The 21,515-nt window shown below is 40.1% G+C and overlaps 2 protein-coding genes across 3 annotated transcripts in view; both read right to left on the bottom strand.

The window, feature by feature from the left end:
* The window catches only part of CASP6 (caspase 6), a 1,021,045-nt gene that overhangs the window by 73,546 nt on the left and 925,984 nt on the right, over positions 1 to 21,515 (bottom strand). The gene's annotated exons all lie outside the window — the stretch shown is intronic.
* The window catches only part of CFI (complement factor I), a 37,377-nt gene that overhangs the window by 10,106 nt on the left and 5,756 nt on the right, over positions 1 to 21,515 (bottom strand). For both annotated transcript variants that reach the window (XM_084973188.1, XM_013989347.3), the window contains 9 exons: positions 16,365 to 16,644; positions 14,446 to 14,599; positions 10,027 to 10,193; positions 8,797 to 8,910; positions 8,543 to 8,653; positions 6,528 to 6,551; positions 3,602 to 3,637; positions 1,179 to 1,282; positions 895 to 998 (listed from right to left, as the gene is read on the bottom strand). In XM_084973188.1, the coding sequence (XP_084829314.1) occupies positions 895 to 998; positions 1,179 to 1,282; positions 3,602 to 3,637; positions 6,528 to 6,551; positions 8,543 to 8,653; positions 8,797 to 8,910; positions 10,027 to 10,193; positions 14,446 to 14,599; positions 16,365 to 16,644 (1,094 nt within the window). The remainder of the gene's footprint in view (positions 1 to 894; positions 999 to 1,178; positions 1,283 to 3,601; positions 3,638 to 6,527; positions 6,552 to 8,542; positions 8,654 to 8,796; positions 8,911 to 10,026; positions 10,194 to 14,445; positions 14,600 to 16,364; positions 16,645 to 21,515) is intronic.

Here is a 21,515-nt window from a genome sequence, read left to right as displayed (position 1 = left end):
CCTCTCAACTTTGGGTCACCTGAATATCTTCTAAGCAGGCTTTCATCTAAGTTACCATCAAATGTGTTGAACTTAATTTTACGCTGGCTCTGCTACTGACTTGTAGCACAGCTTTAGCCAAGTTATGTAACTTCTAGAGTCTCAGTCAACTTATTTAGAAAATGGGAGGAATAACAGTTACTTCTTAGGACTGTTGAGAATATTAAAACAACATCTGTGAAAGTGGTGGGCACAGTATCAGTTTTGTGAGAGGTGCTCAATAAATGATGTTTCATTCATCTTACAGGTCAGAACTGAGGGCAGCATCCTGAGCTCTGTCCTCCAAGCTGACCTTGACCCATGCAAGTGAGCCAAATGAAATAACTTGGTACCTACAGTTCTGATCTGTCCTTGTCAGCTGGGATCAACTATTTGGTCTGTGGGGAGCATACTGGGTTCTGGGGAACTGGCCTCTGGGATTCCAATAATGAATATCAGAGTGCTCAGAGTGGAACTTGTCTATGACTCTTCTTATGCATGTTTTTTGAGGGTTTTTTTGCCTTTTTTTTTTTTTTTTTTGGTCTTTTTAGGGCCACTCCCGAGGCATATGGAGGTTCCCACGCTAGGGGTCAAATTGGAGCTACAGCTGCCAGCCTATGTCACCGCCACTGCAACGCAGGATCTGAGCCACATCTGCGATCTATACCACAGCTCACGGCAACGCCAGATCCTTAACCCGCTGAGTGAGGCCAGGGATCGAACCCGCATCCTCATGGATGCTAGTTGGGTTCGTTAATCGCTGAGGCATGACAGGAAACTCCTCTTATGTATGCTTTTATTTATCACCTGCCACAATCTCTATTACCCAATTTCATTCTTTCAGGAAATTCAAAATCTGCTGGAGACTTTCTTTACCTGACACAATGTGCAGCAGTCAAAATCCAACAGCCACCAATATAAATTCCTCCACAGTTGATTTTCTCACCTTCTTTAATTGCCACTTGCCATGGGAAGTCCCCCTGTAAAGATATTTGTTTGGTCACTGCCATCCTACCAGACAGGTGGCTTGAAGATATTCCAGTCTCAAGACCCTCGGTATCTTATAACTGAGTATTCTCCCCATCCCACCCCAGCCCCACACTTTTTCAAACTTTGGCTGCTCCTGGGAGGTGATATTATAAATTTTCGTGCAAATTTACCACTTCTGCTGGCTGTCCTCCTACGACTCGTTTCCTTCGAATGTGCGTGCTGCTTTTAACTCCACAGGATAGTTTAGGGAAAAATGACTTTATCCGTTTTCTTTCTTTAAGAAAGGAAGAGATTGTATCATTACGATGTTGAAACCATTACCTTCTGGGCAAACTTCTTGATTTTCCATGCCATTAAAACTGCAGAGTCACAACAAATATGACACAGTCCAGATTGGTTAGTAAATTATTTTGGATGCTAAACTGTGCTATTCACCTTGTTTAAAAACGATGGCTTAGTATTAAAATTGGCTTGATTCTCTGAAGTTCTGCCGAAAGGTGGACTCATTAGCCTGCCAGCCTCTGGCAGATGAGAGAGAAGCCACGTGCCCAGGGCATGACTAATGTGGCAGTTCAGGATGGGAGTGACACCTGAGGACAGGGTCAGTGAAGAATTCTAACTTCTCACCTTCATAGGTTTTAACTTTCTAGAGGCTGTTTATATGGGACTTTTTTCAATAATATTAACATTAATGATATTAGCGTAGAGTACTTTCTATGTGCCAGGCCCCATGCTAAGTACAGTTGTATACAGTTTATATCATTTAATCACCATATTAACCCTGAGAGGTAATGTGCCAGGAACCCCTGGACAATCCGGGATCAGTGGGCTTGGCGATGGCCTGTGGTTTTAGCCACTTGCCATGCAACGATGTTTCCTTCCCCTGTGAGCACGCAGATGTGGCACATCGGTCACTGGGAAACCTGGCAGGGCACGGCTGAAGACATGAATTTGCCAGAGAGTTCGTGACAAAAGAAGGAAGTAAAAGGAGAAGTGCTCTCCTTATTCCATTTTATCATGTCATGAAAATTTTTGCAAACTTGCTTCTTAGCCCCAAATGAGAAAGGAAAATTAATACCACTCTCAACTGCGATGAACATATAAGAAGGAGGTAAGTCCTCAAGGAAGAAAAGTTGTGAACAAATGTGGGTAAAAGATTTTGGGGTGCATCCCATCCATCCTAAGAACTGGGTTGGGGGAAAAGTGTGACGATAAATTTGAAATTTCTGCTTGGACCTTTGGAAGAAGAGAGAGCCCATCTATTGAGGACTGTGAAACCAGCTTTGGTAGTATCTGAAAATTAATGTTACCCTGAGGAGAAAACGAAGGGCCTTTGTTGGAAGTCCCTCTGACTAAATCTTTCACTCATTGTCTCATTTAAAAAAAAAAATTCTTGATTAATTTTTGGGTCTGGCAATTAGAAGGGAGTCTTAAATGAACTTCAGTTTTATTTAGTTATTTATTTTTGGTCTTTTTTTTTTTTTTTTTTTGTCTTTTTAGGGCCACATCTGCGGCACATGGAGGTTCCCAGGCTAGGGGTCTAATCAGAGTTGTAGCTACCACAGCCACAGCAACGCCAGATCCTCAACCCACTGAGTGAGGCCAGGGATCGAACCCGCAACCTCGTGGTTCCCAGTTGGATTGGTTTCCGCTGTGCCACAATGGGAACTCCCTGAACTTCAGTTTTAGAGCCTCCTAGAACAGGGAGATATTTCATTCCCAATATGTGTTTGCTTGTTTCTCCGCTAAGATCACATAGTTAACAAATAACTGAGTCAGAATTTAATACAAGTCAGTCTGGCTCAAAAGCTCTTATCAATTATTGTCTTCCCAGAAACTTATTCCTTTAATTAAATTCTGCTCTTAGTGCACAACTGGCCAGGATACGGATCTTCACAGACCTTCTGTTTTCATGGTTTTTAAATATTGCAAAAGAACAGATTAATTCAATTAACATCTACTACTTTTCTAACTAAAAAATGAATGTCCTGGATCACACTTGAAATCTGGTTGGTTTTGACCTGACAAAGCTCATAAGAAAGAGAAAAACCTCATGCAGAACTAGAATATTGTTTTCATTTCAAAATTAGCCACATGTATTAACCCATTTTAACAGCAGTTCTCGAGAAGCATTTATGCTAGTTTTTCTTTAAAATGATAAGGAAAGTAGGAGTTCCTGCCGTGGCTCAGCGGTTAACAAACCAGACTAGGATCCATGAGGATGTGGGTTCTATCTCTGGCCTCACTCAGTGGGTTAAGAATCTGGCATGGCCGTGAGCTGTGGTGTAGGTTGCAGATGCGGCTTGGATCTGGCATTACTCTGGCTGTGGTATAGGCCAGCAGCTGTGGCTCCAATTCGAGCCTTAGCCTGGGAACTTCCATATGCTGCAGGTGTGGCCCTAAAAAGCAACAACAACAACAAAGATAAGGAAAGTAGTATTTTTTTCTATTTAAATTGATATCAAAGGTAATTGTTGCTTGAATCAATTCACTTATATTACATACATGCATACATACTCATATACATACACAGGACATTAAAATGCAAATTTAACCAATGAAGTCCTAGTAAAAAAGAATAATGTTAACTTACCTGCATTCATGTCAGCAGTCAACATTTCTGTTTCTTCTATAATCAAACAAAAGTTCCAATGTTTAAAGTTGTGTTTATGGTAAAAATCAAATCATTAAAATCATTTAAACTTTGATAATAATTTTCTGTCTAAACCTTGTCCTACCTTTAAAAAAGATACTGCAAAATCCCCAAGCATATCATCTTTTTCCTTTCTACAGCTGGTTAATTGGGAAGGCTCACAATGAACTGGCTAAGAAAATTTTCAGGCCCAGACTAGAAGGGTCTGTTGGCACAAGTGAATGTGCCAGGTGCTGCAGATTCCTGCCTTACAGCAGGCAAAATGCCTGTGTCAGAGAAGCAACGCTTCTCTTGCCAACTCTTCATTTGCAAGGTCTTTACTTAAGGTAGGGAGCAGTTACCGACACTGACCAAAAGAGTCCTGAGCTGACATTAAAAAGGGTCTTCTCGTTTTGCATATAATAGGGCATCTCTTAATAGGGGTCATGCAATATTTCATTGGTTTCAATATTAGGCATGGTTATTATCAGTCATCTGGGATGCAGAAGACAAGAGTTAAACAAAAACATAAACAGATTCTCTCTTTTTCCTTTCTTAGACTTGTGCTTGAAGTTATATGGGATGATTCCATCTTGACTCTGCCATCCTAGAACACTTCCGACATGGACATGGTCCTGATTTCTTTGACCTGTGGATGCAAAGCTGTTTTCCACCACATCTGCTCTGTCTTGGATGAGGTTGCAGCCCGGAGGGGCAATGTTACTTTGCTGCAGCAATCCTGTGTCTTACTCCTGGATTTCTCCAGTTTTGGAGGGAGAGACATAGATGCATCTGTTAAGCCACACACCTAAGCTATTTTCTGCTCAGAGCTTTCACAAAAGCAAGCACATGAACCAAAGAGAAGACTTCATGTTAAGTGCTCAGCCAAGGAAGAGGGGGAAAATCCAGCACAGCTGAGGTGTATTGGATGTACACTGGTGTGATGATCATTGCACAACTATAAATGTAATAAGTTCATTGAGTGATATGAAAAAAATAAAATTAGAAAAAAAATTTAATGGCTTTCTAACAAGCTATCTCCCCCCACCAAAAAAAGAGTAGCAAAAACTCCAAAAGCATAAACCACAAGGAAAACAATCAATACTTTGATTAAGTAAAATTTAAACATGTAAAGATTAAAGATTTCTATTCAACAAAGTTCACTATGGCTAAGGCGGCTAAAGTTAATAGATGGGTGACAGAATGGAAGAAGGAATTTGCATTTTTGCAATTTTGTCCAAAACTGAAAATGAGGAACGGTTTCTCAGGGCTACCTGTGATGCTGTCTCCTGGGCTTAAGTCCTCATTTCACCCCAAATAAAACTTAACTCTCACAAAAACAAACAAACAAACAAACCTGAAAATGGATTAATATCTAGAATACAACAAGAAAGAAGACTGTAGCCCCAATATGAAATGAGGCAAAAAATGTGAACTGGCAAAAGGATAGAAGAAAGAAAGAGGAAACTCAAAAAGCTAGTGTGCATATGAAAAGAAACTCTAAAGCATTGGTGATGACAAAAATTCAAATGAATAAATGATGCCATCTCACTTGAGAGTAGGAGACTAGCAAAACTCGACAGCTGCATGGTATTAAATGTTAATGGGGGTTGAGGGGACCCTCAGGTGTTGTTGGTGAAGGTGAGGACCCGCACAGCTCCAGCAAAGAACGTGTAAGTCCAGGTTAGTCAAATTAAGTAGAGGCATGCCCCCCACCCAACAATTCCTGGCCCAGCTAAAGTCTCAAAGAAATCTTCCCACACAGCCTTAAGGAGAGGCTATTCATCACAGGGGGGCTGAGAGTACATCGTGAGACTGAGAAACTGAGAAAGCGGGGTTAATTGTGAAAAATGAACCCCACACAGTGTTTTATTATGCAGTAATTAGACGCAACAGACTAGATGGACACATAGCAATATGGACAGATCTTTAAAAGGTAATGCTTTGTGAAAAGAAAAAAAGGAAATATAAGATCTACAATACTATACCATGTGAATTACACACACACACACACACACACACACACATATATATATATATGCTCACAAGATAACCAGACATAGGGGGTAAGAATGCATACAAACAAAAAGATTTACACATTAAGTCACATTAAAGTGGTTGCCTAGGAGTAGTTCCCATTGAGGCTCAGCGGAAACGAATCTGACTACCTTCCATGAGGATGTAGGTTCCATCCCTGGCCTCATTCAGTGGGTTAATAATCCAGGGTTGCCGTGAGCTCTGGTGTAGGTCACAGACGCAGCTCGGATCCTGCACTGCTATGGCTGTGGCGTAGGCTGGCAGCTGTAGCTCTGATTCTACCCTAGCCTGGGAATGCCCATATGCTACAGGTGCGGCCCTAAAAAGCAAAAAAAAAAAAAAAAAAAAGATTTTATCTTTCCTCTGGTGGCACTTTCTTAAGAAGATGCTTTGGTTTCAAGGAAAAAGGTAAAGGAAGAGAAGGGATCTGGCAGAAGTGAAAAGAGGAGGGAATGCTCCTTGGGTGGTTTTTTGGTTAGCAGGCTGTGTGTGGGTGATGTGAGAATGAAAGTTTAACCACTCTGTGGAAAAAAGCCCTTGGGCCTAAACAAATGTTAAACTGATCTTATCATCCTCAGTCTATAGTTACCTTAAAATATAAGATGACAGCAGTACTTTTGTTTTGTTTCAATTCTTCAATATCCCAATAATTTCATAAAATGTTTACCTTGAGTCACATGTAAGACTTGAAAAAACAAAAATTTGAAATTTGACCATGGCAAAGGGTGATTTTTATTTGCCAAAAAATGCATACCATTTCAATATATTTACATATGTCATAAAAGCTATAATACCTCATTCTTGTTTTCAATTATATAATACAAATTTTCTATTCTAAAAATAGATTTACCTTTAATTTCAGGATGTTCACTTCCTAAAAACAAAACAAGAAACTCACTTTAGCAAAGAGAGTTCATTTGAATTAAATATACGTTAATCACTAATATTTCAGAAATAGTATAACAACGTTAATTAACATTTACAAAAAGATAAACAGGAGCCACAGTATGCCATTTTTCTTGGCTGTGCCCATGGCGTGTGGGAGTTCCTGGGCCAGGGATTGAACCTGCGCCACAGCAGCAATTTGAGCTGCTCAGTGACAATGCTGGATCCTTAACCCACTGCACCACAAGGGAACTCCCCTACAGTATGCCATTTTTGTGGGCCACAATCAAATACTTCGATTTTTTTCATACTGCCTAACAAATGTTTCGCCTTACATTTAAACACACGCCAATTTCACCACAGCAAGTAAATTGTTTTAACTTAAGTTTTAAAGAGATTTGTATTTTAGATATATTTGAATACACACCCAACAGCAAATTTTCTATTCAATTATACAAAATTTATTTATCCTTTTTAACTTAGATTAATGAAAGATAGGCTTATAAAGCATAAATGAAATTAAGATATACTCCAGACCTCCCTTGGTTTAGTGATTCTGATCTGTTCACCGAAAGCAAAGATCAGTGGATATATTAATATACTTATTTTACATCTCTGCTCTTGCTTGCTCTTTCTTAGAGAGGGAAAAATTGGAATCATTAACGAAATACAAGGCAGAGCTCACTCTAAAGGCAGAAAAACTGAAGTAACAATGACAGTTAACTGTCTTTTTGATAAGGATTCAAGAAATTAATAATAAAAGTAAGCTTTATGTTGTGGTTACTCCCTTGCACTAGGCTATTTTTTTCTGATACACTAACAAATTTTTTAACTGTAAGTCAGGAGGAGAAGGAGGAAAGGGAGGGAAAAGGGAAGGAAGAAGAGGAGGAGGAAGAGAAGAAACTCAAAATATTATACCGAAATGAAATCAAACTGTAGAGCTTAAGGGACAGACAAATACTGTACACTCTCCCTTATATATGGAATCTAAAAAACCCCAAACTCGGGAGTTGCCCTTGTGGCTCAGTGGAAACGGATCTGATTAGTATCCATGAGGATGTGGGTTCAATCCCTGGCTTCACTCAGTGGGCTAAGGATCTGGTGTTGCTGTGGCTGTAGCTTAGGCCCACAGCTGCAGTTCCAACTCCACCCCTAGCCTGGGAACTTCCATATGCTGCATGTGCCCTCAAAAGCAAAAAAAAAAAAGAAAAAAAAAGAAAGATATTTCCATTTTTAAAGGCAGGTAGGGAGAAATTAGAAGTTTAGGATTAACATTTACACACTACTATGTATAAAATAAACAACATGGTCCTACAGTATAGTACAGGGAAGTATACTCAATATTTTGTAATAATCTATAGGGGAAAAGAATCTGAAAAAGACTATATATATATACACATATATACATGTTATATATGTGTGTGTATATATATACACACATATATACACATACATACACAAACATATTGTGTGTGTATGTATATATGTATATATGTGTGTATGTATATATACACACACACACTGTGCTGCACACATGGAATTAACACAACATTGTAAATCAACTCTCTTTCAATTTAAAAAAAGAGAAATTGGGAGTTCCCGTCGTGGCGCAGTGGTTAACGAACCCAACTAGGAACCAGGAGGTTGCGGGTTCGATCCCTGGCCTTGCTCAGTGGGTTAACGATCTGGCGTTGCCGCGAGCTGTGGTGTAGGTTGCAGACGCGGCTCGGATCCAGCGTTGCTGTGGCTCTGGCGTAGGCTGGTGGCTGTAGCTCTGATTCGACCCCTAGCCTGGGAACCTCCATATGCTGCAAGAGCAGCCCAAGAAAATGGCAAAAAGACAAAAAAAAAAAAAAAGAGAGAGAGAAATTGCCATTTTACAGTCCCTATTGACAAACTGGATCTGGGCAATAATAACAAAGCCTGTTCAAACCCCGGGGTCAAATAGTGAAAAAGAGTAACCACAAAACTTTAAATTACCTTCACAACCAACTTCATCTTCTCCCGTAATGCAGTCTACCTCACCATTGCACTTATACTTCCTTGGAATACAAACACCTGACTTACAAAAAAAACTTTCACCTCGGCACCCTGTGCAAACATAAACAGAACAGATTTTTTTTTTTTCCATTCTTAAAACTGAACGAGATGGAATCAATTCAATAGTAAAGTTGTTTCTGCTTTCTTAGCCAGAAGAGCTCATTGGCGGGTTTAAATGCTGGATTCATCCCTACCTTTACAGCACAGCTCATCACTCTGGTCTCCACAATCATTGATACCATCACAGGTCTTCTTCTGAGAAATGTGTTTCCCATTCACACACTGAAAGTAGTCATTTGTTGGAGAAACTGTAAAATAAGAATTATCTTTGTGAGATTTATTTGAGGAGTTGTGGGTGACATCTTTATCCCACGTTTGGAATAATGAGGACGTGAAGATAAAGTCAGACACAAATGAAAAATGATATAGGAGTTCCCGTCGTGGTGCAGTGGAAACGAATCTGACTAGGAACCATGAGGTTGCAGGTTCGATCCCTGGCCTCGCTTGGTGGGTTGAGGATCCGGCTGAGGTGTAGGTCGCAGATGCAGCTTGGATCTGGTGTTGCTGTGGCTGTGGCGTAGGCCAGCAGCAACAGCTCCGACTGGACCCCTAGCCTGGAAACCTCCATATGCCGCAGGTGTGGCCCTAAAAGGACAAAAGACAAAAAAAAAGATATAAAATGTATTTGGTGATGGCATTAACATAGTGTATATAGTTAACAAGGGGGAAAATGCCAAAAAATAGCTTATGGAAGCCCTTTTATAATCTCTGAAGACCAGCATTTACTGTGGAGGACTGTACTTGCTGAGGTCAGCAGAGGGGATTCAGGAGTCAGGAGCCCTGGCTGACACTGGCAAACAGGTACTCACCCATTCCTTTCATGCCACTACACTAACCTCCACCCACCCAAGGCTTACTTGGGCAGCGCCATTTACATGGCATTTTGATGGTATCTTTTTTAGCACCATTAAATAGTTTGGTCTTTAACACAATACATATGGCTAAAATATTCCAGTGTTAGGATAAAGGAGAAAAGTGGCAGTGATTGCCTGGCAACCGAGGAGTAGATGTGGTCACTTAAACATTTTAAAGGAAGGTACACTGGCTGGTTCTTTCAAAGGAGATGTTGACTTTCTTCTAATGTTTTATTAACTTGTGTTTGCTATATAAACTTTAATTCAGATGTTCATGGAAACAAAAGTCAAGCAACTTTACTTCTCATGTAAGAACCTGGAGAGAAGTGATATTTGAATGGCCAAAAGGTACAAAAGGGGAAAAGCACCAGCTGAGGCGCTAAAACCCCAAATATGACTTTTTTCCATTGGGTGTGACTGGGTATCTGCCATTTGTTTGTTTACAACAGACTTGGTGTGGAATAAACAACCTTGAAGGAAGGGAAAATATAAGGCAAGTACTACACTAACCTGCATTCTCTGTGTAACACACCACACCAGCTAACCCCTCGGACCTGCTAGTTGTTCCCTTAGTAAAAGTACATTCCGCCAAACTGGTCTCTGATCCTCGACAATGCACATGTAGACATTCAGGGGAATTTATATGAGGATCTCTTCTTTGAGTATAAAGAGCACCCCTGCAAATCAAATAAAGGAAACATTAGAATAGAATAATTAGTACTTTGTATTTATTCATTTTCTGCTTTTTTTTTTTTTAATGGCCACACCCACTGCATATGGAGGTTCCCAGGCGAGGGGTTGAATCAGAGCTACAGCTGCCAGCCTACACCATGGCCACAGCCATGCCAGATCCGAGCCACGTCTGCGACCTACACCACAGCTCACAGCAACGCTGGATCCTTAACCCACTGAGCAAGGCCAGGGATCGAACCCACAACCTCATGGTTCCTAGTCAGATTTGTTTCCGCTGCGCCATGAAGGGAACTCCAGTACTTTGTATTTATAACTGTGCTGCTGGAGGTAAGGGACTGGAGTAATTTCCTCTTATTTTCTACATGTGAGTGACAGATTGGGCAAGATGCTTATAATCTCAAGATGCTTAAATTCTTAAATTCAATGTCTTCATATGTAACAGAGAAAATGACTACTTCATTGAGTTTTGTAAAGTTTAACTAAAATAATCAATTTAAACTGACTGGCCAAAGTTCAAAACATGACAAGCACCCACAAGTACTGGTTACTTCTCCTCTGTTTCTTGTTAACACTGATTTCTTTCCAACATATGACATGTCATTCTTGGCCTCACTCCATAGCTTACCCCCTCTTTTCTCCAGGGAAAGGAGTGGATTAATTTGATCGAGGAATTTTGGAAGCATAAACCAGACAAGGCCAGTCCAGCTCTTCTATTTTTCCTTTTGGTGTCCTCTCCGCCTGTCTCATGCTATAAGTCTTACCTGCTTGGCTCCATTGTTGCCTGGGATCTGGGAGGATAAGTTGGTTTAATTCTAGCAGGTCCATTTTGCTTTTACACTAAGATACATCTTCAATTCAGTCTTGAGAGTATTAACATCTATTAATACTATTTTGGGGAGTTCCCGTCGTGGTGCAGTGGTTAACGTATCCGACTAGGAACCATGAGGTTGCGAGTTCAATCCCTGGCCTTGCTCAGTGGGTTAAGGATCCAGTGTTGTCGTGAGCTGCGGTATAGGTCGAAGACACGGCTCAGATCCCACGTTTCTGTGGCTCTGGCATAGGCCGGTGGCTACAGCTCCGATTAGACCCCTAGCCTGCGAACCTCCATATGCTGCGCTGGAGTGGCCCAAGAAATGGCAAAAAGACAAAAAAAACAAAAAACAAAAAACAAAAAACTATTTCGACATCTATATACCATTGCTTGGACTTCTCAGTTTGCTCAGGATTTGTGTAGGTAAGAAGCTATTTCAGAGACCCTAGAGATGACCAGTTACAGTGAGCTATTCTTCCAGAACGTTCAGTTGCCTCCTGCTTTTCTCCAGAAGTTAGTTGGGAAAAATGGGTAAAAAATAAAAGGTTGAGCAAAGATGCGTCAGGCAAATGTAAGCAAAAATTAAGCAGTAATGGTTATATAAATATCAGATAAATTACAACAAAAGGGGAAAAGAGACCAATTAAAGAGAACAAGGAGGTTCAGTAGTTATGAAGCTGTGCCAAACCACGCTGAAATATGAGAACAAATGAAAGTCATTTGGGGCAATCTGACAGGTGAATAATCTGAAAAACCTCTCAACCTACAACTATCTAAAAGTAAATGCCTTCAGTAGGCTCTTAAGGAATTAAGGGAAATACCCAGGGGCTAAAATCAGAGAAATCTATCCATGAGCTTATACAAAATATAAACAAAACACTGAGAGATCAAAGAGTGAGAGAGTTTGCCATTAGGTCGAGTCATAAGTTGTAGGTCACAAAACTGTTGAAAATCAGAAATACCTTATGGCTCAATTCAATGATAAGAGACACTCATGAAATTCCCATTGTGACTCAGTGGGTTAAAAACCTGACCCGTATACTGAGGATGCAGGTTTGATCCCTGGCCTCGCTCAGTGGGTTAAGGATCCAGCATTGCCGCAAGCTGCAGGGTAAGTTTTGGATGCTGCTCAGATCTGGCATTGCTATGGCTGTGCTGTAGGCTGGCGGCTGCAGCTCTGATTCAACCTAGGAGCTTCCATATGCCTCAAGTATGGAACTAAAAGTACAAAAACAAAACAAAACAAAACAAAAAACAAAAAACACCTCTCACTAATGAACTACTAGCAGATGTGGTTTAAGAAGAAAAAAATTGAATCCAGAATGAAGAAATGAGGAGGTTCCCTTGCGACACATCGGGTTAAGGATCTGGCATTGCCACAGCTGTGATATAGGCTTCAGCTGTGGCTCAGGTTGGATCCTTGGCCTGGGAACTTCCACAGGCCATGGGTATGGCGCAAAAAAAAAAAAAAAAAAAAACCAAAAAAAAAAAAAAAACAAACAAAAAAAGGAATGAAGAAGTGAGATGCAAGAAATAACAACAGACCAAGAAGGTGATAAACATGAAGTACACGAGTAAGCACTGACTGAACAATGGTAAGGATGATTGCTTGTTACATAATGATAGCAATTAACTTCAGGGATATATAAAAATGAGGTAGAACAAAATATTGCAAACATTTTTTTTTTTTCTTTTTGGATGTACCCACCGCCACGTGGAAATTCCCAAGCCAGGAACTGAACCCACGCCATTTAGCAACCTAAGCCCCAACAGTGACAACACTAGATCCTTCATCTGCTGAGCTACAAGGGAACTGCAAAATATTGAAAACTTGATAGGGTAATGCCATTCTTTGCATTATTTCTGAAGAGAGCAAGGACTTCCTAAATCAAGGATTCATGGTAAAAATGTAAAGATAACCACTAAAGGAATAGAAATAGGATGTATGTAATTTTCAAACCAAGTAGAGGAAGAAGAGGGAGAAAATTAAAACAGCAACAACAACTTCTATGAATGACCTAAAAGAAGTTTAAAAAAGAAGAAACAAGAGGACAGAAAAAGCATGGTAAAAAATAAGCCCAAAATAAGCTAGGAAAAATAAATTTAACAATGAAAATAATCACGATAATGTAAATGGACAAAACTCTTCAGCCAGTTATGTCATATTGGATTTTTTTTTTTAAAATCTAGATATGTGTTATTTATAAGGGGCACACAAAAGACAAAGAAAAGTTGTAAGTAAATAAATGGGAAACTATTTGAACAAGACAGTTAACAAGCTTGCTCATTCTAATGGATCACACATCTATTATGCAGAACCCTGCACATGAAGCATTAAAATATATTTAGTACAAAGCAAGTCTCAACAAATATTTAAACACGTCATCATATGGAGACATTCTCTCTCCACAACACAATCACATAGGAAATCTATGACAAAAAGTTACACCAAAGCAACCTAATATATTCATTAGGGAAGAAAAAAAAGAAACTTCTTAATTATGCATGAATCAGGGAAGAAATGACACTGAAAATTAGAAGATATTTTGAACAGAATAATAAAAACACCCACTTATACAGAGTTATGGCATGCAGATGAAGCATTACCTAGAGGGAAATCTGTACCTTAAATGCTTATATAAGGAAATAAGAAAAGTTGAAAATATGTGAGTAAAGCATTTAACTCATGGAGTTAGAAAATAACACAATACAGAAAAGAAAAGAGACAGCCAAAGATAACAGCAAAAGTTAATGAAGTTGAAAACAAAGAAACAAGATTAAATTTAGAAATATAAAAGTAAAACCACTAATCAAATAGACAAATCTCTGAAAGATTGATCAAGAAAAAAAGAGGAGTTCTCTTCATGGAGCAGTGGAAACGAATCTGACTAGGAACCATGAGGTTGCAGGTTTGATCCCTGGCCTCGATCAGTGGGTTAAGGATCCGGTGTTGCCGTGAGCTGTGGAGTATGTCACAGATGCGGTTCGGATCCTGAGTTGCTATGGTTGATTGGACCCCTAGCCTGGGAACCTCCGTGTACCGCAGGTGCAGCCCTCAAAAGACACGACAAAAAAAAAAAAAAAAAAAAAAGAGAGAGAGAGAGAGAGAGAGAGAAGGCATATTAAACAGCATTAGGCATGAAGGAGTGGACATAATCATAGATGAATAGATAGTAAAGAATGTATACACAATTTTACGATCAGCAAAGGATTCGCATCCAGATACCTGTGTGCTCAGCAGTGTTGTAAGTGCTAGTCAAACATAAACACATTTTGAACTCAAGACAACACTATGGAGGTAAAGCGTTAATATTCTCGGATTACAGTTGAGGAAGTTGAGGCACAAAATGACAGGGTAATTAAAAACCTAATAGTTGGAAAAGTAAAATCAACTCCAGGAAAAGTCAGTGATACAAAGTACTCACAGTTTAAATCCAAGGTCAAGGCAGGCCACATTGGCCTGTGTAAGGCTCCAGCTTTTTGCACATATATACATTTTCTTATCTTGGTCTACAAGTTTTACTTCAACGATTCCTTCTGAATCTCCATTGCCACGATCCAAGGACACACTAAATTGTTCTAAAATTTAAAAAATCCAATATTTAGGCATTTACTTTTTTTCTCTTGATTAAAAGCCTTTAAAGTAATAAAATACACAATTTCAAATCAACTTTGAACACCATGAAGACTTTTACAAATAATGGTAAGCAATCACTTTACGAGGGCTTGCTATGTGTCCGTTGCTGTGCTATAAAATATCATACAATCCTCCTATCAGGCCCATGACAATTAGGCCGATACTTATCCCCATTTTTACACACGAGGTTAAGTTACTTGTTCAAGTGATGAAGCCAGGCATCTGAACATGCCGTGCTGATCTGACTCCAAAGTCTGTGCTCATAAAGTAAGCCAACGAGTAATAAAAATGTAAGCAAAGATTACGTATTCTCACATATTTAAGGCATTTAGTGCATCAAGAGAACAAAAGTCTGACACTGACAAAATAAGCTCTGCTATTGTTTTTCTCCTAACAGGTAAGAGATGGGCTCAGATAGGGGTCTTTCTTCCTCTTGCTTCGCATCACCTTAACATCGCAACTCAGTAATACAGAAATATTTAGGCTACTGTGTGCAGGTGTATGTCTTGGTAACTTTAAAAAGAATGTTTTAAACATTCCTCTGTAAATTCATGAACTGTCTGTGGTCATTGATATCAGAAGACAATGAACTTGAGGTTTGCTGTCATAGCTAAAATTTCTTGAGCATTTTCTGTGCACTGTTCGCAGAGCTTTATATACATCATTTAATTTTCACAAGAGTCTCATGGGACTCTTATAGGAACTGTGATTACTCACATTTTACAGATGTGAAAACTGGGTTCCAGAGGGGTGACATAGCTTGCAGGGGCTTGGAGGGGTGTGCGACTAAATCGGACCGACAGTGAGACACCTTTAATCTTACCCACCCCACTAATCCACACGTTAGGGTCCCAACTTCCTCACTACATTAGGCATCTGGATGGAATTTTAACAAGCTCTCTGCTCTGATGTGCCAAGTTTGCTAGGTTGGAGTACGTCCGAGGCCAGCAGTGGCCTGAGCAAAACCTTGGAGCAGGGCCATCAGGGTTGGCTAGGGAGTGGGCAGGAGCTGGCGGGATGGATGCTGGAAGAAATGATTAGGGCCCACATCGGTACCAACCTCATGTAAAGCCCCTTTCACTGAGTTCTGAACCAACTCAACAATTCTGGGAATAATCCCTTTAGACAAGAAGTGAGAGTGGGAAAAATTCTGCAGGGCTGGGCAGCAGAGCGTGGCATTGGGCAGTGAGAAGAAGGACTGGCCTCAGAGCTTATGCCCTAGGCTCAAGGGCTGGCTGATGATCTCTAATTTCTTTATCACCCCCAATTACTACTGAGGGTCTAGAGAGGAATTCTGAGTGGTCATCATAACATTTCATAGGAAAAGTATTTTCTAACGACAGAAAGTACAGTAGACAATTTCCTTTTTTTTTTTTTTTTTTTTTTTTTCTGAACCCACAGCATGGGGAAGTTCCCTGGGCCAGGAATTGAATCTGAGCCACGGCTGTAACCAAAGCCACAGCAGTGACAAGGCCAGATCCTTGTCACTGAGCCATGAGGAAACTCTGACAATTTCCTTTTATCGAACATGTCACAACTGCATTTATTCTGAGGTCACATCAATATCACAATTTGCTCAAGATAAGACCAAAACTAAACATAAACTAAGAGCACCATCTCAAAGAAAGAACTATCTTAATCAGAGTGGCTCTTACTCCAGCTGACAATTTCCTTCTAATATCATAGAATAAACTAGGCTTTTCCTACCTTCGCCTGTGCATGCTCCACTTTTTAAAAACTTTGCCTCTGGACGAAGACATTCAAAACTCTTTTGCTGACAGTAAGTTGGGTAGCTTTTCCCATTAGTTGAACACACGCTGGTCCCATTCTTTGGGCACTGATAAGGAAGTTTACAGATACAGGTCCCATCGATGCATTTCTGCCATGGCTGGCAGAAGACTTTATCGCAGGAGAGATGTGTGTATTTTTCAGTTAAGCACTTTTTCTCCACAAGATCCTCTTGAGATGTGTCTGAGCCTGAGGTGGGCTATAATGCACAAAAGAAACATTAACTTAGTAACAGACTAAAATTTTTGATGACGAATATATGAAAGAAAGGAAAAAAACAGACTTACCTACCGCATAGTATAGAAGAGGGTGATATGATCTGGTGGTTTTTAGAATCAAACAAACCTGGCTTCTAGCACCAACTTAGGCACTTACAGTTATATGGCCTTGAGCAAGTTATTTACCCTCATGAAATATGAGTTTCCTTATCTGTAAAATGAGGATATTCTATTTTGCAAGGTTATTTCAAGGATTAGAAATAAAATGTATATAATGGTTGGCAGGTAGTAGGCAGGAAATCAGTGGAAGTTGTTATTATCCAAAGGCCAACATAAAATTCTGCCTTTGAAGAAATTGATGAATCTCATCAGTCATGTTAAGGAGTAGCAAATTTGATGCTAATTATAGTCTTGTGGAATGAACTGATGCATGAAATTGATTAATACCATTAATAAATGCAAAACCATTGGCTAAACTCCTACTTTGTGCAAAATCCTGCCAGGGTGAAGGTGACATGGCCTCTCCTTTGTCCCAGCTCAGACTTGCTTCAGGGGCATGGGGGCCCGGTATTCATTGAATGAGTGGTGAAAAACAAAACCAGTGAACTAACAAGTGAAGACAGAACACTGAGGAGATTTTTACATTTTAGGAACTGAAGATGTGGAACGAGCAAAAAAGACTGCTTTTCAATCGGGGGGTGGGGGTTGCTCTTGTGTCTAATGCTGCAGGGAGCTTCAGAGAAGGAAGGCTGAAAAACGGCACTGAATTTGATGAACAAAGGTCATCAGGATCCTTTGAAGAAGTAGTTTAAGCTGAATGTTTGAGGCAGAAACCAGAATTTGGTAAGTTGAGGCCAGAATGAGAAGTTAAGAAATGGAAATATAAGTATAGGCTAACTCTTTGGATTGGCCTTGTGTTCAGACATGGAAAACACCGGCTTTAAAATTTTTTCTGCCTCCTCTCTAAACTCCATTAAAGTAAGAGTAAGAGGATTTTTTAAAACACCTAACCAAGCATTCCAGCTGTCGCACAGCAGGTTAAGGATCCAGTGTTGTCTCTGCTGTCGGGTAGTTTGCAGCTGTGGCTCAGATTTGATCCCTGGCCCAGGAACTTCCAGATGCCATGGGTGTGGCCAAAAAGGAAGAAAAAAAGGCATAACCAATCAGGCCAAAGAGAACGGGGAGAGGATTACAGACTTGAGACGTTATCAAAAGGCTGGAAGCTGGCGAGGAGGTGGGCCGGTGGTAACAGATTTAGCAGACTAGAGGGAACCGAAACCCTAGCCTAACAAGAGAAGACCATAGAATAAAGCAAATTCACCCCCACTGAACCCCAGATAAGATTAGGAATTGGGGTACCTATTACTTCTGAAGAAGAGAGGGTGGCTCAAAAACCAAAGGGTTGGTTAAAAGAAATGGTTGTATGGACATGATATTAAGGAATCTTGTATAAATAGCAGAAGAAACAGAAAACATTTGAAACGGGTTGTCTCTAGTCACAGAGAATCAGGGGTACTTTACAGCATAGACAAGGATAATTGGCTAGTGATCTTACCTGACTGGTCAGTATCTACGTTCACCCAATTGTTAAATATTTTTAGTACCACCATGATTTTAAGCCTTATGGTATTATTTGCCTTTGTAAACTATTACATGAATTAATTTCATGAGAACAATTAAATGAAAAGGAATGTCATCATGCTTTCAGTACAGAAAAAAAATAGGCTTTGAGGGAGAAAAAAAATTGGATGGGACACAATGAAGAGAGATTTTTGTTTTTAGAATACAAGAGGTTTCACCATGATTAGAGGGTAAGGTCAGGAATCTAACAGAATAGGAAAGATTGAAACTTAAAGAGAGAAGGAGCCAAACTGTTGAAACAAGCTTGAGGAGGGGATAGGAGAAGATTGCCTTAGAAAATAAGCGGTTTCCTTTCTCTACAATTTCTTTTTGTAAGTTGGAATCAATTTTTTTTGTTGTTGTTGTTGTTGTTGTTGTTGTTGTTGTTGTTGTTGCTATTTCTTGGGCCGCTCCCGCGGCATATGGAGGTTCCCAGGCTAGGGGTTGAATCGGAGCTGTAGCCACCGGCCTACGCCAGAGCCACAGCAACGCGGGATCCGAGCCGCGTCTGCAACCTACACCACAGCTCACGGCAACGCCGGATCGTTAACCCACTGAGCAAGGGCAGGGACCGAACCCGCAACCTCATGGTTCCTAGTCGGATTCGTTAACCACTGCGCCACAACGGGAACTCCGGAATCAATTTTTACGATAATATTACCATTTAAAATTTCAGGTTGATGGTAATGGCTAATACCAACACAGTGGCTGGTGACAAGGGAAAATCAAAGGAAAGTAAGAAAATTATTGCGAGGCAATAGCTTTAAACAATAAAAGTTAGGTTTGTTTATCCACAGTGTAAAACATGATGGAAGTAGGCTTTAACTCTGAAGCGTCTGGGTAAGTCACACTTGTCCTCGGATCCTCAGTATCTAGAGCAGTGGGCTGATGATCTTTGAGGATGTTATTACTGGGGTTTGTAAATGCATTTGTACACCAGTCTTGGCTGTAGACAGAATATAAACTATGCTTCATACATTTCTGTACACCTCTATTTCCAGTGTGTGGATGCTGTTAATAAGACACAAAATTACTTAAATCATTGCTAAAGTTATATTAACTTTGTCACTTCCTTCATTCCTACATTAATAGTTACTAAAATAACTACTATTATCCGTGTGGTTGATGGTATAATTTTTTTGTTTTTTTGTTTTTGCGTTTTTTTTTTTTTTTGTTTTTTTTTTTTGTTTTTTTTTTTTGCTTTTTAGGGCTGCACCCTCAGCATATGGAAGTTCCCAGGCTAGGGGATGAATCAGAGCTACAGCTGCCGGCACACCACAGCCACATCAACGGAGGATCCAATCCACGTCTGTGACCTACACCACAGCTCATGCAACCCCAGATCCTTAATCTACTGAGCGAGGTCAGGGATCAAACCTGCAACCTCATGGTTCCTAGTCGGATTCATTTCCACTGCGCCATGATGGGAACTCCTGACAGTATGTTGAATGGTGGATTTACGTATTTTCTCCATGTTTATCTTTGGTTTTTTCTTAAAAAAAATTTTTTATTATAGTTGATTTACAATGTTCTGTCAAATTTTGCTGTACAGCAAAGTGACCCGGTAATTCATATCTATTTTTCTCACATTATCCTCTATCATGTTCCATTGCGAGTGACTAGATATAGTTCCCTTGCTATACAGCAGGATCTCACTGCTTTATCCACTCCAAATGCAATAGTTTGCATCTACTAACTCCAAACTCCCAGTCTATCCCACCCACTCTCTCCCCCTCCCACTTGGCAACCACAAGTCTATTCTCCATGTCCATGAACTTGTCTCTTAATGTTTATCTTTGTGTAACACTAATACTGTTTACTAAAATCTTATTTAACTCTACTTCCAAGAAAATGGGAAGATTACATTTCCTTCTTGTGGTTGGACATGATGGTGACTTGCTTTGGCCAATGAAACGTGAGCTGAAGTAATATGTTTTGGTTTCAAGTTGAAGCATTTAATCGCTGGTGCTCAACAATGCAACTTTCTCTTGCCCTGCCACGGTCATCATGGGAATATGCGCTGCAGAGAAATGACAGAATCAAAGCAGCCTAGAATGTTGGGCCAACTCATAGAGGATACACTGATGAGTTACCCAGACCCACAGTCTTTGCATGAGCAAAACTGATTCTTGTGTCAAGCCGCTGAGATTTTGGGATGGGTTCTTACTGCTGCATAGCCAATACTGATTGACTGACACAGGTAGCTATGCAGATATAGTCTTTATAAAAATCTAAAACCTTGAGAACCACTTATCTAGGGAGAATGGGACCTGAATCATTCTGTGTGTAAGCTTTGAGTGAGCTGATGCAGGCATGCTAAAGATGCTTTTTCCATTTTTATTGAGCCTGCCAATTACAAGCTGAAAAAGAAGACTATCAAATACAGGGATAAGTATTCCCAACTGTGGCCCTAAACAATCAGCATCACTCACCTTAAGTGCATCATCTTACAAATGCAGATTCCTGGACCCAAGCAACAGACCTTCTGTATCAGAATCACTGTCGGGGGAAGACCTTGGAATCTGTACTTTAAACAAACTCCATAAAGATTCTTATACTCCCTAAAGACTGAGAACCACGCTTACTGACCAATAATTTTCAAAGTGGATTTCATAACCCCTGGAGGTGTAAAGATAATCCAGCAGGTAAAATAATAGAAATTCTATTAATTTGTATGTTTTATTGAAAAAGTAGGAAGGAATTAATCTTTACTAATATTTAAATATGGATTGGCACTTGTGCCTGCACTCACAGCATAGTCTTTCATTATTTATTGAGAGCCTACTATGTGCTGGGCACTGTTCTAGGTCCTGGAGATACAAGACTTTATGCTCTGTGGCATAAAGTCATAGAGCTTACATTTTTGTAGAAGACAGAGGAAAATGAAAAAAGAATAAACACATTGTATAACATAAGGTAATAAGCACACATATAGGGTGAGAGAGGGAGATTGCGGAGGGCGAAGGGGGAGGATTGCTATGTTGTTTAAGGTTGTCAGGGAAGACTTTGGGGGAAAGTTTGCCTTGGAGCAGATGAGTGAGGCAGCCATAAAGCTCTCTAGAGGTGACGTGTCACCGTCAGAAGAAAGAGCCAGGGCAAAAGCTGCAGGGTAAAAGCGTAAATGGTGTGTCTTGGTCCAGGGGGCTAGTGTGGCTGGAGGGGAGTGAAAGGCTGAAGGCAGAACAGGAGATAAAGCTGCAGAATCTGAGGGATGTGTGGTCCATCATGCAGA

This window comes from Sus scrofa, chromosome 8 (genome assembly GCF_054392235.1).
Source record: "Sus scrofa isolate SSC_HxYL_T2T_F1_AM1 chromosome 8, Sscrofa_HxYL_maternal_Yorkshire_Landrace_v2.0, whole genome shotgun sequence".
Lineage (NCBI taxonomy): Eukaryota > Metazoa > Chordata > Mammalia > Artiodactyla > Suidae > Sus > Sus scrofa.
The sequence above is the reverse complement of the archived record's forward strand: the minus strand, read 5'-3'. Positions and strand labels throughout refer to the sequence as shown.